This window comes from Arvicanthis niloticus, chromosome Y, assembly GCF_011762505.2.
Source record: "Arvicanthis niloticus isolate mArvNil1 chromosome Y, mArvNil1.pat.X, whole genome shotgun sequence".
NCBI classification, from domain to species: Eukaryota; Metazoa; Chordata; class Mammalia; order Rodentia; family Muridae; genus Arvicanthis; species Arvicanthis niloticus.
The window spans coordinates 9,101,146-9,120,431 of record NC_133431.1 but is presented as its reverse complement, the minus strand read 5'-3'; the positions used below and the strand labels follow the sequence as shown (position 1 = coordinate 9,120,431).

Sequence of the window (19,286 nt, the reverse complement as noted above, 5' to 3'; positions counted from 1 at the left end):
CCACCAACAACAACAATGTTATTTTGCTGTTGTACAGAATCTATGTTGTAGATTGTATTCTTGTGAACAGTACAAATTTTGGGTAGAAAGATTTTTGGAATCATTGGTGTCTTTAACTTTCCTCTGAGGGTTCTGCCTGACTGCCTTTTTGGCTTTCATATCTAACTGCTATACATCTCAGCTAAGATCAACCTTAGACTCCTTGGTACCCTCCAATTTGTGATCTCTGGCGCATGCTAAATGTACCCACCCCCAGCCAGTTGCAGATTTTGATTCATTTTCCCCCTCTGGCTTTTTTTTGTCTCTCTCCACACCTGTTGCTGGTTCCAGGACAGCCAGGGCTACACACAGAAACCCCCGTCTCGAAAAACAAAACAAAACAAAACAAAACAAAACAAAACAAAACAAAAGAAAAACCCTGATAATTTTACTTCCTCCTTTCTAATCTTTATTACCTTTATCTTCTTCAGTTTTATTGCTCTTGCTAAACTTTTAGAGAGTATTTTAAATAGATATGGAGAGAATGGATCACCTCTTCTTGTTTGTGAATTAGTGGAATTAATATGCATGTCTCTCTATTTTAATTGTTGTCTCTCTATTTAATGTTGGCTATAGGTTTGCAGTAAAGTGACATTATGTTTAGGTGTGTTCCTTGTATCCTTAATCACTCCAAGAACTTCATCATAAAGTGGGATTAAATATTGTCAGAAAATTATTGATCATCCAATGAGATGACCACTTATTTTATTTTCTTACACATTAAGCACATTATATTAAGGCATTCCTGTATCTCTTTAATGGAGCCTGCCTCATTGATCATTGAGGATGATCTTTTAAAATGATTTCTATTTTATTTAACTCATTGTATTAAATATTTTTGCATCTGTGGTTTTAAGGGAAAATGGTTTGTAATTCTTTTTTGTAGCTGAGTCTTTATATTGATTGGATATTTGAGTAGCCATGGGCTCACAAAATAAAATCAGCTAAGGTTTCTTCTCTTTCTATATTGTTGAATAGTTTGAGGAGTATTCTCATGAACTTCTCTTTGGACATCTGGTAGGATTCTACTCTGAAACTCATGGCCCTGGCCTCTATTTGTTGGCACACTTGTAATGACTTCTCTTTTTCTAGGTGTTTAGGTGTCTTTAAGTTATTTACCTTAGTTTGATTTAACTTTGGTAAGTGGAACAAATTGAGATTAGCCTTTTCTTTTACAATTTCTAATTTGGTGTTGTAGAGGCATTTTAAAGCTATGTCTCTTCCATTCTCTGGCTTTCTTCATTGTCTGTTATTTTCTCACCCTTTTTATTTTAGATTTCATTAATTTTGATATTCTCTATCTTTTAATAAGTGTTTTTATTTTGTCTAATAAAAGGTTCAAAGAACCAACCCCATGTTTCATTAATTCTTTGTATTCTTCTCTTTCTATTTTATGGATTTTGATCCCAATTTGACAATATCTTGATGTCAACTTCTTTCCTTCATCGCTCACTCACTTCTTTCCATTCTAGATTTTAGAGAATGCTCTTAAATTGCCAGTGTGAGAGCTCTCCAATTTATTCATGTGGGGATTTTGTGCTATGAGCTTTCATCTTAGAGTCAGTTTCATTTTCTTTGTATTCCATAAGATTGTGCGTTTTGCATATTCATTTGCATTGACTTCTATAAGGTCTCTAATTTCTTCCTTTATTTCTGTCTTAACCTAGTTTTCACTCAGTAGTGAGGTGTTCAGTTTCCATGAGTTTGTAAGCTTTGTGTTCTTTCTGGTTTTGTTGATATCCAGCTGTAATCCATGGTGGTCTGATAAGATACATTGTGGGTAGCTTGTCTTTCTTTATGTATTGAGACCTACAATGTGTCTAAATATGTTTTCAGTTTACAAGTGAGTTTCATGAAGTTCTAAGCAGGAAATATATTCTCTTATATTTTGGTAGAATGTTCACCGAATTTCAGCTGGATTCATGTTCATGCTATCAGTTAGCTGTTTAATTTTGATCTGGAGAATTTATCCATTGGTGAGAATGGAGTATTGAAATTTGCCAGTATAATGTATGAAGGTTATCATGTGATTTTTACTTTAAAACTCTTTTTTTACGAAGGTATGTGACCATGTGTTTGAGGCATAGATGTTAAAAATTGAAATGTCATTTATGGTAATTTTTTCTCTTTGATGAGTATGTTGTATCTTTCTCCAATTTTTTTGATTTTTTAAAAACTATTTTAAAATAGTTACACCAGCTTGCTTCTTTGGACCATTGGCTTGGAATATCTTTTTACAACACTAAAGTAATGTTTATCCTTGATGTTGAGCTATCTTTTTCTTTCTTTCTTTCCTTTTACAGTTATTATTGTTTTTTAATGATTTATTTATTTATTTATTTTATGTATATGAGTATACCATTGCTCTCTTCAGACACACAAGAAGAGGGCATCAGACCCCATTACAGATGGTTGTGAGCCACCATGTGGTTGCTGGGAATAGAACTCAAGACCTATGGAAGAGCAGTCAGTGCTCTTAACCACTGAGCCATCCTCTCCACCCCAAGCTGTATTTCTTACATGCAATAGAAGGATAAGTTTGTGTTAGCATCCACTCTGTTAGCCTGTGTCTTTTTATAGTCATCTGAGGTCATTGATATTGAGAAAGTCAATGAGTGGTGATTGTTATCTTCTGATATTTTGTTGTTCTTGTTGCTGTTATTGTTACAGCCGCAGCTGGTTGCGGTCATGTTGTTGGGGTGTGTGTGTGTGTGTGCTTTCCCTTCTTTTGCAGATAACAAGATTATTTACTACCTGTGTTTTCATGTCTATCATTAATCTTGGGTTGGATTCTTCCTTCTACACTTTGTGTAGGTTTGTTTATGTAGATAGATCAGGTTAAGGGTTAGGATTATGGTTAGGATTAGAAATCCCCAAATAATATTTACCACAACAAGATGGCTGTAATTATGATTTGTGTCCAATGATTGAAATGGAATGGAGAGTAAGATGATAGAGGATACTCAGTAGTCCTGGCTCAGGTTCTTTCTAGAAAAGGTCATACTGTGCTTTCAGACACCTTTCCTTTAAGGAAGATGAAAGGGAAAGGTTGTTCCAGTAACCAATTATTAGACATGGAAGTTGAAAGAAAACATGCTGCTCCCTGTGGTGATGCATGCCTTTAATCTCAGAACCCAACAGACAAGTCAGGAAGATCATAAGACCAAGACCCATCTCATCTATATAATGAATTTGAGCCAAGCCTAAGTTAAATTAAATCCTGTCTTACTTCCTTCTCAAATATTTTCATTGAAACTGGTTAGAAAAGGTGTCATGCGAGTACACACATCTGTACATATCCCTTTCTACTTAATGTTTTTAGATGTGAATAAATGCATTGGAAAACAAGAAGAGTTAATAATAAAATATTAAATTAATTGCTGTGGGTGAATTTAAATTTACTTTAGCTTTTGGGTTTTCTCTTTTGCATCTATATTTCATCATTTTCTTTATCAAAACTGGATTTCTTGTGCACTTTAATCAAAAGCACAAGCTATGACAAACAGTCTACACAACAGGTGTGGTCTGTAATGTGTTATTTCATTCTAATTCCTTGGGATTTAAAAAATTATTAAATACACATTTGTAGCCCAGCTGCAGAGGTCACACATGGATCTGGAAAGTCTCTGGTAGAAGAAGGCCAAGAAAATCTCCAGTGCTAAAGAAAAATCACATAATTCCCAGGATGAGATTTTGTTTTCTTATTAAGCAGCAGGAAAGCCTGCTTCTGAGCAAGACACTGACTTTGAGCCTTCACAAGACCGAGGGCCTCTCCTCCTATTGATGCCCAACAGTCTATCTTCTGCTACATATACAGATAGAACCATGGTTCTCTCCATGTGTACAGTTCAGTTGGTGGTTTAGTCCCTGGGAGCCCTGGGGGGTCTGGTTGGTTGATATTGTTGCTCTTCCTCTGGGGTTGCAAACCCCTTCAGCTCCTTCAGTCCTTTCTCTAACTCCTCCATTGGGGACCCCATGCTCAATTCAATGGTTGGCTGCAGGTATCTGCCTCTGTATTTGTCAGGCTCTGGCAGAGCCTCTCAGGAGACAGCTGTACCATGCTCCTGTCAGCATGCACTTCTTGGTATTCACAATATTGTCTGTGTTTGTTGACTGTATATAGGATAGATCCCCAGGTGCAGCAGTCTCTGGGTGGCCTTTCCTTCAGTCTCTGCTCCACACTTTGTCTTGGTATTTGCTCCCATGAGTATTTTGTTCCCTCTTCTAAGAAGAACCACTCAAACCACACTTTTGTCTTCCTTATTCTCTCTCTCTCTCTCTTTGTTTTTTTTTTTTTTTTTTTTTTTTTTTTTTTTTTTTGCTTTTTTTTTTGAGACAGCCTTTCTCTGTGTAGCCCAGGCTGTCCTGGAACTCACTCTGTAGACCAGGCTAGTCTTGAACTCAGAAATCCTCCTGCCTTTGCCTCCCAAGTGTTGAGATTAAAGGTGTGCACCACCACTGCTCCCTTTGTCTTTATTCTTGAGTTTCATGTTGTCTGTGAACTCTATCAGGTATTCTGAGCTTTTGGGCTAATATTGAACTCAGGAACTTTGGAAGAGCAGTCAGTGTTCTTAAACAATGAGCTATCTCTCCAGCCCCCTAAAATATAAATTTCAATAAAGGACTAGTTAATATTGAATAGGAAATTTCAATATAGGATTAATTCAAATTAAATTGGAAATTTCAATATATGACTAGTTAAAAATAATTGGAAATTTCAATATAGGACTAGTTCAAATTTAATTGGAAATTTCAATATAGGACTAGTTAATGTTAATTAGAAATTTCCACATATGGCTAGTTAAAAATACTTGGAACTTTCAGTATAGGCCTAGTTAATATTAAATTGTAAATTTCAATATAGGACTACTTAAAAATAATTAGAAATTTAAACATAGGATGAGTTACAAAAGAATTGGCGATTTTAGTGTAGGATTAGTTAACATTAAATTGTAAATTTAAATATAGTCTTACCTAGTATTAAATTGTAAATTTCAATATAGAATTAGTTAATATTAAATTGGAAATATCAAAGAATATTATATTTTAATATAGTACTAGTTAACACTAAATTGGATATTTCAATGTAGGACTATTTAAAATTACATTGTAAATTTTATTATGGGACTAGTTAATATTAAATTGGAATTTTCAGTATTGGACTAGTTAATATTCAATTACAAATTTCAATACAGGATTAGTTCACATAAAATTGGAAAATTCAATATAGGACTAGATAAAAATAATTGGAAATTTGGATATAGGACTACTTAATGTTAAATTGAAAATTTTGATATAAGACTAGTTAACATTAAATTGAAATTTTCAAAACAGGAGTAGTTCATATTAAAATGTAGATTTCAATATAGGACTACTTAATAATAAATGGAATTTTCAATATAGGACTAGTTCACATAAAATTGAAAATTGCAATCTAGGACTAGTTAACATGGAATTGTAAATTTCAATATGGCACTAATTATCATGGAATTGTAAATTTCAATCTAGGACTAGTTAACATTAAATTGTAAATTTCAATCTAGGACTAGTTAACATTAAATTAAAATTTTCATTATAGGACTAGTTAACATTAAATTGATAAATTGCAATCTAAAACTAGTTAACATGGAATTGTAAATTTCAATATAAGACTAGTTAACATGGAATTGGAAATTGCAATCTAGGACTCATCAATATCGAGTCGTAAATTGCAGGATAGAATTAGTCAACTTGGAATTGTAAATTGCAATCTAGGACTAGTTAACATTACATTGAAAATTGCAATCTAGGACTAGTTAACAGGAAATTGTAAATTTCAATATAGGAATATTTAACTTGGAATGGGAAATTGCAATCTAGGACTACTTAACATTAAGTTGTAAATTTCAATATAGGACTAGATATATAGAACCACTACAACAGTAGAGTCGTCCTCTCACATTGGATCATTTCTCTTGGGCAAAGAACAAAGCTTTCTTCTTCCTGGAATAGATAGGTATTCTGCTTATGATTTTGACTTTCATGCACATATTGCTTCTGCCAAATCAACGAACCATGGACATACTGAGTGCCTCATTCACCACAATCGCATTCCACACAGTATTGCTTCTGACCAAGGAACTCATTTCACAGCAGAGAAGTGAGACAGTGGGCCAATGATCATGGATTCTAATGGTATTAATTACCATTAATACCATAGTCCTTGTAACCCTGAAGGTGCTAAACTGATAGCAAAATAGAATGACCTTTAGAAGACACTTTTACAAGCCAATTATGGGACACCACCTGGAGATCTGGGCAGGGTCTTAGGCTGTATGTATTTTGAATCAGCTTCCAGTATTTGATACAATTTCTCTCACAGCCAAGATCCATGGTTTCAGGAATCAAGGTTTTGGAAACCTGTGTGAAGTTCGTATGCCACAAGTCTCAGTGGAACTCAGCTCAAAATGCAGGGCTCCCTTTATCAGAAGGTCTTACATTTCTTTTTTTATTTATAATTTATTTATTTATTTATTTATTTATTTATTTATTTAAGGGATTCCATATCTCTGTTTCAAATTTTCTAGACCATATCCCTGAACACAGGTGGCTGTCCTTATCAAAAGAATGTCCCTGTGTGGAGCTACTTAAACTCAAGCACACAAGTTCCATTCTGGCTTCCCTGCCCACATGATAATTATGTATACTATTATGACCAATAAATCCTTTCCACCTGTACCCATAAATGCCCTCATATACCTTATTTCTGGAACAATAAAGTAGAACTGACTCACTGTGCTGGTCTCCAGAGTTAATTTTATAATACAGCCATCTCAAGCCAGATTGCTGTGGCTGCTCCCTTTGTCCTCACTGTTTGGTAGCTAACAACCACCCAAGAATAAAGAAGACCCACACCAAAGCTACCACCCTTAGTGGCCCAGTAGGAAAAAATGTCAATGTGTTTTACATTCCTGTGTTTAGCCTTTCCATTCTTCAGGTTTCTCAAAAATTCTCCTGTCTTTCCATGAAACCATCACTGGTGATGCTGGACAAGATGAATATGAGTGGGCTGGCACTGCAGTCACCTTTGAGAGGATATCTGTCCTTTTTGGTGTTTGTACAATGGATCCTTCTACATTGTTAAACTGACCAAAGGGGTGATATAGAAAGAGCAGCAGTTATGGTGCCTCAGAGAAGAATCCTTCTAAGGGGACAAAATAAAACAAAAGAGATGACAAAGATTATCAAATAAAACAGTCAAGGAAGGGAGAACACATGGAAGGTTCTGTTAGGAGAGTCAGATAACATCCACAATACACAAAAGCCAGACTGATAGGACCATCATAATTTCTATTCAGGATATAGTTAAGAACATAATTAGGGCAGCATTATGCTTATTATAGGAAGAAAATAGGCAAGAGTACCACCTAAAAACCAACGTCATGCTTTGTATTGGGTGTTAGAAGACTGATACTTTTGGCCTTCTTGTAAGGCTGTGCTTTTCCCCCAGGCTTGAGCAGGCCTGAGAGACCTTGTTTACCACAACAGACCAAGTGATAGGATCTAGGTGGAGTTACCCACCTTAGCTTCACAGAACATAGAAGCAGAACTGCCCCTGGACTTGCCTTGAGATATCTCAGGCCATGACCAGGAATGGATTATAGATTATCCCACCCATCTTCAGCTGAAACCAGGAGGGGTTTTGCGTTGGGCCTCCCCATTTAAATTGAGAGCTGAACATTAAAGATTAGAGCCTTGATCGGAGAACTTTGTCTTGGCTTCATCTCTTCTCACCCTCCGTCCCTTTTCATTTCCAGCCCCCTTTCAGGTGAACTTAGTTGATTCGTGGTTGCAGGCAGCTACATAAGGCCAGCAGTTCAGTGAAAAAATATTGAGGAATTTTGGACAACCCATTACAAGTTCATATTCAACCACCGATTCTCTTCTATTACAATCTAGTGTAATATATGAAGAATTAAATTTTGAGGAAATACTCCTAGCATCATTATTAATATGGGCTATGTTTTATAAGGAGAAATGTGCATCTGTTATGAGTTGGACAATATTCCATAACCCTTCACAAAAGGATATAACTTGAGCCAGCTGTTTGCTTCCTCAGAACCCTTCATAAAGAACCTGTACCTGCTGCTCCTACATCACATTTAAATCAGGGAGCAGGCTTGGTTACTATAGTGAAGGACACAGTCTATTAGTGAGAAGTTCTCTTTGATACTGAGATGGTGTTCTATATTTGGTAAATATAGCTTTTAGACTTGACCTCAGTATTTAATAAGGTTGTTCAGTTTTCCTCAGCTGTATGCAGACCCTGGCATGCTGAAATAAGCAAAGGGCTTTTCTTTCATCTGGAATATTGAGAATCATTTATATATGACAAAGAGAATCAAGAGTGAGAATTTATTTTCTAAATCACATTTCACAAAATCAAACATAATTTTTGAGGACTCTTGTCCCATCACTTGCTAAAGGGACACACTGCATTTTGAAAGTGATCATACTTTACATATGCCTGCTTAAGATTACACGTTTGTTTAGCAAAATCAACTTCTGTTAACCTGTTAAGGTCTGTTGAAATTTCATGTCTCGGTTATCACTTGATATTCTGAGGAATCTCTGTATCTTCAAGCTTTTCTTTGTACTATTTCTCTCTTAGTGAACATTACTCAATATCCTTGCTTGGGCTGAGTCTGACTTCCCATAGAAGCTCTGAGGGAATCATCCCTGTATTCTGACTCTCCTCAATGTAGACTGGACACAGGATAGGATAAAACTTATATTATAGCCAGTTTATCATAAATGTTGATCTGAAGACAGATACTTTATCCCATATGTATTTCCCCAATTTTTTATGATCTAAGTGCCTTAAATACCTCATTTATTCCTTCAGAACTTCCAAAGGCTGTGTATGCTTTCTTTTCTTCTCATTTGGGAAATTTCCATCGTATTCTATACATAACTTTTTAATTGAAACCATTTGCATCTTTAGATCATTCTAATATTTTATAAATATTAATACCATAACATACAATAGGGTTAACAAAAAAATTCACAATCTATTGTGAGAATATTTATTCAGGGGTGGAAAATAAGCAAGTTATACCCCCTCTTTCTAAGTTCTCAGTGGCACCTCATTTCAAAATTATCATAGTTCACCCTAGGATTATGGTGAAATAATTGGTTTTACATACAAAAAATTGACAAAGTGTTTCTTCTGAGACTGTAGACATCCTGCAATCAGTCACATTAAAAATACTTTACTCAGTACATCTGGAGACAACTTTATATTACCTAAATAGTTATTACTTTTCCAAGTTGTACAAATTCTGGCCAGCCAGGACATTTTTTTGATAGAGGTTCAGTAACATTTAAAAAGACCTGTTGTGATTATTTTAATTCAACAAAGCTGAAGGTATGAAAATGGCTGTGGTTTAATTTAGAAGATAAGATAAGCCTGGTGCTGGATCTGTCTATCTTTGTATATTTATCTGATTTAAAGAGGTTTTACTAGATATAAATGTCTTTTAAATTATTAACATGTTTATGGCTGCATACAATTTAAAATATGTATATATCATAGTTAAAAACATAGATGTGTTAGTCTTATTTGAGTGAGGAGAATATCTAATATTAATAACATCTTCTGGTCTAGGAGTAGTAAAATCTTTAAAACATGTTACCTCTTCCAAGGAAAGATTCAGACCCATATTATCAGTTTATATTTATTCTACCTGTATAGATATAAGAATTAAATATATTTTTGTCCTTTCAAATCAATTTTTAAGTTTATTTTCATTAGGAACAAAATGAACTAGGATCACGTTAACAAGTTTAATTTACTTGTGATTCATTTGCTATTAAGTACATAATGTGAATAACAAACCATGTCTCATGTGTATATTCTACATGTAATTAATAAAAAGTCAAAATTTATAAGCCATGACTTTGTGTCTATTGCTTGTCTGGGATTCCTGTATCAGAATTTTCATTTTAAAGTGAAAACTTCACTGAGAAATCTTTAGTAAGTAAATTTTTAGGATGGGAATAAAGTAAACCAGACATGTCTAGAGCAGAAGAGTACTGAAGCACATTTTATCTCAGAGGAAAATTAACTGCAGAAATAACTGATGGTGAAACACAGGATAGGGTAACATAAATGTTCTTTGTTGGCTGCAGGCTCTGTGACTCTCAGAATCTTAATCTTTGGTTATCTCTGGGGTTCTGTGAATATCAAAGTCTTTGCTTCCTTTGTTAGTATGCTAGTTTTGGAGGCAAATGGCTAGAAAAACTTTTAGGTTCTTTTGAGAAAGCTTTCTATAAGTAAGAGAGAAGCTATCAGAATAAGAATAAAGGAAACTATTAAGATATAAAATGAATACCTTGTAGGTCTGATATTTCTTCTTTGTGTAATAGGGATAATATTGACTCAGTAGGACCATCAAGAATAATGGTGGCCACCTTAACCTTAACCCTGAGCCTAACCCTATCCTAATCCTCACCTCTGAATTTCCTAACCTCCTAAACTGAATTCTAAAAACACTTATACTAATCCTAACCATAAATGTATAATCCCCTAACCCTAACTCAAATCCTGATTGCTGTGGGGCATATGTCTTAATTACAACTTTTGAAGTGAGAAACCCTTCATTAATATTGTTCTTTTGAGATGTTCAGATAAACCTTTAATCTGGGCTACAGATTCTTTTGACAACGTACATATATAAAGGACATTGAACAGGGCAGTTTTTTTTTTTTTTTTTTTTTTTTTTTTTTTTTTTTTTTGCTTTTTTTGTATTGGCCCTACTTCTTTTTACAAAACAAAGATGATTTGTTAGTTTATTTGCATTTTGAAACTGGTATTAGTAAGTACTTAGTTCTTCAAAATTCTGGTATTCACTGAATATCAGCTGTAATATCCTGCAACATGAAGTCAAGCAGTCCTTGATTTTTTTAATTTACCTTGTCCCACAGCTTTTATTGGGACATTCTATTACATAACCTTTCTCTATACAAAGATTCATTATCTCTATGATTTGAGCTATATTTATCTACAGAACCTGTACTAATCCAACTCTGGTTTTTCTTCACATTGCTACAGATGAAGATGTTCTGGCTGACAGTAGTGCTCAACTGTGTTTCCCTTATGATTCTAGATTTTCTCCAGGGTTGATTGATACCTATCATCTGGTGAACCAGAGATATAGGTTCCTTGAGCCCAGTATGAAGCTTGATTTCTAAAACCCCACTTTAATATTAATGGTGTTAGCATTCTGTCTAAAACTCTACCTCACAGTTACCTGGTGACAGCCAGGTATGCTCCTCCCCATAGTTAGCTCTCTTTAAAGAGAGATGGAATATGTTCTATGAGTGTGTGGGGAAGTGTGGATGAAGGGGATGTTTCAGCAGGCTCGTGCCTCCTGTTGAGATATTTCTCTCCCCCACCCCAAGGGACCATTCCTCATGCTGAGACAGCTCTTCCCCAGGAGCAACCCACCAGAAGACAGTATAGTATAGAATATACTTTATTCAGGGCATGGGGGGGAGAGTTAAGAGGGTAGTAGAGACAGAGAAAGGCAGAGAGAGGCAGAGAGTAGAGAAGTAGAGGCTGGGCATGAGCATGTGCAGAGAGAGGGGGAAGGGAAGAGCTCAAGTGGGCAAGAGAAAGGATACCAAATGGGCAAGATATCAAAAGATAGAGGAAGAGAAAGCAGCCACTTTTATTGTGGGTCAGGCCTACCAGGCTGTTGCCAGGTAACCATGGGGAGAAGCATACCTTTCTGTTGCCAAGTAACTTGGGTGGAGTTTAGACAATGGTAAGAAATAACTAGGGTGGCTGGGCAGTGGTAGCACACACCTTTAATCCCAGCACTTGGGAGGCAGAGGCAGGAAAATTTCTGAGTTCAAGGCCAGCCTGGTCTACAGAGTGAGTTCCAGGACCGAAAGGGCTACACAGAGAAACCCTGTCTCGAAAAACCAAAAAAAAAAAAAAAAAAAGAAAGAAAGAAAGAAAGAAAACAAGAAAGAAAGAAAGAAAGAAATAACCAGGGCATCCTTCAACTTGTGGGTCAGATTGATACTTCCACTGCACCTTGAGTACTGGGCTAAGGAAGCTGTTCACCGTGATTACAGGAAGAAGAAGGCAAATGCTCTGAGGAAAGCTCAGGTAAGCTCTGGAGTCAAGTCCTGGTAAGTGCAGGATCATTGCTCTCAGAGGGGAGGAGCAGGCAGCTGAACAGCCAGAGCTGCAATGCTGGGTTCTCCCCCAGGGCTGGGTGGGGTGAGATTCCTCTTTGAAGACAGAAACAAAGCTTAATGGAGTCCAACCCCCTCCTGAGCTCTGGAAAATGTCTGACCCTGGTCTGGAAGCACACTTTAACCTTGAGGAGTGGTAAGACTTACTGGCCAATTGAGGCTTCCAGGCAGACCTGCCAATCAGACAAGGAGGCAGGTTCTTCCGGGTGCCATTTTGCAAGTTCACTGTGCATGTGCAGGCTTGAATGGTCATCTGTGCCCTGCTCTAAATTCTACTGTCAGGTGCTGTGTGGGGACCTCAGGAAGCTCTGAAATCGAGTCATGGTGAGCACAGGATCACTGCCCACAATGGGTAGGGGCAGGCGGCTGAGCAGTGGGAGCTGGGGTGCTGGGTCCTCTCTGGGGCTGCATGGGAAGCATCAGCCAGGTGTGACCACCTGTGAGGTCCCTGGTGATGCCCCTCACGTGTTAAATCAGGAGGTGAACTCTGAGTAATGTCACTATCATGGATGATTCTGAATCTGCCCAAAACATTCGGACCAGTTGCTTTCCTGTAGAAACACGGGTGGTTTCTCTGACTCTGCAGTACATTTGTCCAAATTCTTTTGTCTTTTATAGAATACATTAAGAAGACAGGTATAGCTGGGCAGTGATGAAACACGCCTTTAATCCCAGCATTGTGGAGGCACAGGCAGGCGGATTTCTGGGTTCGAGGCCAGCCTGGTCTACAGAGTGAGTTCCAGGACAGCCAGGGCTACACAGAGAAACCCTGTCTCGAAAACAAACAAACAGACAAACAAACAAAACCTGTTTTTAAGAAGACAGGCATAAATCTAAGAGATCTACTTTCATACATTACTTGTTTTTCTTTCGTTTAGGTTTTGTTAATTTTTTTCCGTTGCAGTTCTTTATGTTGCTTTACTTTTTATGTTTAGTGTTTGATTATTATGAGGTAAAGGGACTTTTTCCCCTCCAATCTCTTAGGTGTTTTGGATGCTTCTTGTACATTAACATGCATGTTCTTTAGGAAAATTTCATTATTATCTCATTGAAAATATTTTCTAGATCTTTGGGCTGATATTCTTCTTCCTCTATTTCAATCATCTGTAGTTTTCCCTTCTCTCTCTCTCTCTCTTTTTTTTTTTTTTTTTTTTTTTGGTTTTTCGAGTCAGGGTTTCTCTGTGTAGCCTTGGCTGCCCTGGAACACACTCTGTAGACCAGGCTGGCCTTGAACTCAGAAATCCGCCTGCCTCTGCCTCCCAAGTGCTGGGATTAAAGGCGTGCGCCACCACTGCCCGGCTAGTTTTCCCTTCACATATGTTGATGAATTTCTAGTTGTTGAGGGTTAGGAAACTTTTAGAATCCACATTTTTTTACCCAATGTATTCATTTTGTCCTATTCATCCTTAATATCTGAGACCCTCTCTTCCTTTCCCGTTCTGTGGGTGAACCTTGTCTCTGTAGTTGTCAGTGCACAGGCAATTTCAATGCTCTGCTCTCAGGGACTTAGCAACTGCTTAAGTCATTCACTGCCTCCATCACCTGCTGCTGTTGTCAGGTGTGCTTTATATACACGAACCACAAGCTACACAGCTCTCTCTGTTTGTTCCCTGTCTCAGTTCATGTCTTCTCTCTATTCTCTTTGTTTACTTTCAGTGTTCTCTCTCTGCTCCCTGTCTGTCTGTCTGCTGTCTCTCTGCAGGTCCTCTTTTGTGCCTCATTGCCTTCCTCAGATTCTCACTCATATCCCTGCTCCCAAACAACCTCTTTTTTACCATATCTGTTGCATGTTTTAATTTCTCAGGACCTGCTGTGTTAGGATAGGTTGGCGCTTTTGATGACCTATTTTTTTCTGGCTGTTATTTATTATATTTCTATGCTGGTGTCTAGGCCTCCGAGTTTGAAGTGATTATTATCTCAGTACTGATTTCTGGATTTGCCTTGCTTGGGTGGGAGTTTTGTTCCTGGGTTGCTGTTTGATGTCTGGATTTACAGAGAAAGTTGCCTGAGTGTTACCTCCTTTACTGACATGTTTGGTGGGTATGCTCAAGAGGGAATGCTTGCAAATGTTGGCAGCAGGGAGAAGAGTTGGGCAGGAAGAGATGATCTTAGCATCCACAGGCAGACATAGTTAGGACAGAGGTAAAGCTGCCTCTGGTGTTTAGTACAGTGCTAGGGGAAACTGTGATCATTGCAACTGGGATAACAAATAGTGCGGTAGATTTACAGAACCCTTACCTTGTGTCTTGGCAGGTATAGCATGTGGTTGAACAGTTACTGTTTGCACAAGTGGGGCTGAGACACAGGGATGAGGCAGGAAAGAAAAGGCAGGTGGGAATTGTCTATTTTACCTATAAGAGGCATTCACAGGGGGAGAGGCAACTTCCACTGGTATTCTGTCTCAAAGTAAGTGTAACTGATATTAGGATTTGCAGTAACAGATAGGTCTTTGGACAAATTACCTTTTCTACTGAAATGCATGGCTTGTGGTTGAACAGGAGCATCTTTCAATAATCAGGACCTCAGGCACAAAGATGAGTTTGTAAGGCACAATCAATTCTGTTTCTGAGAGTGCACAAAGTCCACTTGAGCAAATATCCTATGACAAGCCCCTCTTGTCAACAGCCAGTCAAGGTACAACTGCAGGGTTAAGCTACATATCGATAACTAATACACCTTACAGAGAAAAAGTTAGCCTACCCATCATGGTTGACAGTTGATTTTGCCCCCTTGATTGGTTCCTGCAGATTATGCCAGTCATGTAGTTTTTAAAATATTAAGCTGCTGACCTGTATGTTAATGTCCCAATCTTTCTATAACTGCAATAAATACCCAGCACCCCTAGACTTGGTCTCTCAGATTCGAGCTTATGTGAGGCTGACTGGTGAGAATCCTTATTACAGAGCTCATAATAAAGACCTCCATGTGTTTGCATTACAATAGGCTCCTTGTTGGTCATTGGGGTCTCTCTAACTTGGACATAACATTTTAGTGCATTGACTGGAATCCCAAGACCCTCAGGACTCCCAAGTTAAGGATTGAAAGGCCAATTTTTAATATCCACCATTGTTTCTGTGTCAGTGGCTTTTCTTCCAGAATTGTGTGTGTGTGCCTTGGTTTTCAGATTTTTCTTGAGTATCTGTGTAGGGAGATGACTAAATTCAACGTGGAACCCTGCTACAGTGGATACACTGGAAAGTCTGAGCCCGAAGTGCTTCAAAGATGTTCCAGAGCCTGGTATAGTAGACATTGTTTTTCTGGTCTTAATTTCTGAGAACGTTAGAGCAAACTTGGAGCCCTGCTACAGGGCTCACAGTTGCCATCTTGTCTTCATTTTCTCCTTTGTCCAAGTGGAGGAATCTTCTGGGTAGCTTTTACTGCCCCCTTGTGGCTGTCTGTATTGTGTGTGGCACTTTGTCATTCTCTCCCTGAGGAAATGAGACAGACTCCACCCTAATTGATTTAGTTACCAGCCCCACACCTTGGGTTAAATCCTTCTTAACAACAGAACCTAGGCCCATTGACTAGTCCATGACAGAGAGCTCTTAAAGACAGCATCCAGGGCAAAATCAGGCTCTGCCTACCTTGTTTTGCAGGGTAGAAAGACAAAGACCTCATTTCCCACCTCCTGAACTACCCTCTGCCCAGTTCATCTGTGACTCTGTAGTTTTGAACTTGGAGCTGTCATAAGATGGGAGGTTGTTCTTCATTGATTGTCACAAATTTAGCATATCTTCCTTGGACCAGAGATCCTGTCCTTTGTGGTGATCGTTTGTGTTGTGTGAGACAATCTGCTTTTCTGTCCACCTTTCAGCTGTTTTAGCCTCCTCTTTGGTAGCACTGGCCTGAGAACCCAGGGTTAAAGATGCTCACCCCAGGTCAGCACAGGCTCTGAGCTTCCCATTCCAGTGTATCCTTCCCTGCTCTGAGCCAGGTGCCCTCCCTATTTTGTCCTGGCTCAGCCACAGCTCCAACTCCCTCTTGTGGTGGCAGGGGATCCTGTAATTGATATGGTTAAATTTTTGGGGTTTTGTTATAACAAGTTCCTCATTTATTATTGTGTCTGTGTTATTGTTGTTTTCAGTTCTCAGCATTTCAGAGCTACAGTCATCTGAAGGAGCCACAGTTGAGGGCCTGCCCTCATCAGAAGGACTGGGTGCTATGTCTGTGAAAGATAGTGTTGATGATTGATTAGGAAGGCTCTTCCACTGAGTATTGCAATATCCCAAAGCAAGTGAGTGGTCCTGAGCTGGATGAGAGAGCATGCTGAGCATGAGACATTGACCATGCAAGAGAGCAAGACAGGAGACAGTGTTTGTCCATGCTTTTTTTATGGTATATTTTACTTACATTTCAGATGCCATCCCTTTTCCCCACCCCCCCACCCCCAATAAAACACCTATCCCATGCCCCTTTTTCCTTTTTCCTTTTATACTCTTTTTAAAAATATTAACTAAAGGCATTATAATTTTGTTAATGCTGAATCAGAAGTGTAACCCAATACCCAACCTAGATATATAAACTATCTTTGACTGGTGGAGACACGTGAACATTTGCCTCCATGCCCCCCCTTTTCTCTCTCTTTCTCTCTCTCATCACCTAGCTTCTCCTTTCCTTTTTCTCCTCCTCTCCTTACTCCTTCTCTTCCTCTTGGTACACCTTCCGACCTTAGTTCTTCTTACATATCACCCTTCCTGTTAAAATAAAAATTTCCCTCAAAATACAATTAGAGCATAATTATGCCAATTTGTACAAGTGAGGTACAAGATAGTCCAAATACCCAGTCCATCATTTTGTTGACTAACCAGAACCTCTGTAATCTATCCTAACTAAAACTCTTAATTCTGAACCTGGATGTTTCCTTGGCTTTAGAATGAGTGTCAGCTGAAAACCATCCACTCAAAAATTTTCTCTCAAAGTAAATAGCCAGGATTGGCTATGAGACCATATATCATACAACCCCGTCAGAAATCCAGAATGGCTGAGTTAATTGTCCATGCTTTTTGCTTTCAGTTTCTAATCTAAGCTCCCAAAATGATGGACTGTGATCTGACAGAACCATGTACAATAACCATTTATTACCTGAGATGCTTTTGCTTAGAGGATTCAATCACAGCAGCAGAGTAGCAAGTTAGAACAACAACCAAATGGTATCAAAGGGTTATTTGGCTGCTGTACAGAATCTATGTTGTAGATTGTATTCTTGTGGACAGGACAAATTTTGGGTAGAAAGATTTTTGGATTGGTTGGGGTCTTTAACTCTCCATTAAGGGTCCTACCTGACTGCAGGATGTGGCCTCTTCAGCATCCATATCTCACTGGTATGCATCTCAGCTAAGATCAACCTTAGAATCCTTGGTACCTATTTTTGGTCTCTGGCACATTTTAAATGTACCTCCTCACCCCCAGCCAGCTGCAGATTTTGATTCATTTTCCCCCCTGGCCTTCTCTTGTTTCTCGCCACACCTGTTGCTGGTTCTCCCCGATTCCCCCTTCTTATCTGTTCTCTCATTCAGTTCTCTTTCTTCCATCTGCCTCCTATGATAGCTTTACTCCCCCTTCTGAGTGAGAGTAAACTGTGCTCATTTCGGCCTTCCTTGTTGTTTAGTTTTTTGTGTCTATGAAATGTAGTGTGGGTTTCCTGTATTTTATGATTATTATTAACTTGTAATTGAGTACACACATGCATGTGCTTTTAGATCTGGGTTACCTCACTGAGATAATAATATCTAGTTGTATTTGCCCACAAAATTTATGATGTCATTGTATTTGATAACTAAATAATGTTTTATTTTGTAAATGAATCACATTTTCTATGGTTCTCACATTTTGGTTGAGCAGCATCTGGATTCTCTCCAGTTTCAAGTTGTTATAAGTAAAATGGCTCTGAACTTAGTGGAGTTCCTACTCTAGGTCACCTGCCTTCACAGAGTTCCTCCTGTATCTTCTGTTTGTCCTTTGAGAGGGTGTGGGACCGTGGGTATCCATGATGGTGTATCAAGTCTCTATTGGGTGAGATGCATCCTCTCCACTGAGGCCAGATGTGGCAGCCCAGTTATGGGAACATATTCCAATGATAGACAGCAGCTTTAGGGACAGCTCTTGCTACAGGTGTTGGAGCACCATCATGAAGACTGAGCTGCACATCTGCTACTTACAGCCCATCAGTCCTTTGTCCAGCCTGTGTGTGTTATTATTTTTGTCTCAGTTTCCTAATGTCCCCAAGGGTCAAGGTTAGTTGAGTCTGCTGGTCTTTCTATGGAGTTCCTGTCCTCTTGAGGGCCTTCAATCCTTTCCCCAACTTTTCCATCAGAGTTACCAAGATACATGCAATTTTTGACTGTGGATCTCTGATTCTGCTTCAGTCAGCTTCTGGGTGGAGCCTCTCAATGGACAATTATGCAAGAATCCTGTGTGGGAGCATCATAGATTATCCTTAATAATGTCATAAATTCAAACTTGTCCATGTTTGTCTCCAATTGAGTGAGTTTTCATTGTCCGCTCCTTCAGTCTCTGCTCCAGCTTTCCTTCTGCATTTTTTTAGACAGGATAAATTTTTGTTCTGGGTGTCTCCAGTGTTGTGGTTGAATCTGATCCTTCAGCTTTCTTCTCATGCTCGCATACATTCCCCATTTGGACTCTGTCCCTCAATCACATAAGATACTGTGCACACATTTGCTGTTCAATGCTATGCTATTTTGCAAACCTGGTGGTTTTATATTTTTAACATAATTCATTCTGATTTGTTTTTCTAGACCAAATTTTTCAGTGTAGCCCTTTCTGTCTTGATTGTAGATATAGAAACCACATAAGCTCCCTGATATGTTTTTGTTCAATAAGCACATGATTTTGTGCTGGTCTTCATCCACATATTTAATTTTGAAATTTAGCCTAATATATAGATTATATTCTATTTCTCCGGATGGCTTCTGCTCATGTCATCAATATTATCTGATGCTTCAGATTCATTGAATTGCAGGTGTATGACGTTCTGACTAACT

General features: G+C 38.2%; 1 protein-coding gene across 1 annotated transcript in view; it reads left to right on the top strand.

Annotated features, from left to right (window-relative positions):
• Positions 1–19,286, top strand: part of LOC143437290 (uncharacterized) — a 362,341-nt gene that overhangs the window by 220,830 nt on the left and 122,225 nt on the right. The window contains 1 exon segment of the mRNA XM_076922101.1: positions 6,406–6,412. Coding sequence (XP_076778216.1) covers positions 6,406–6,412 — 7 coding nt within the window.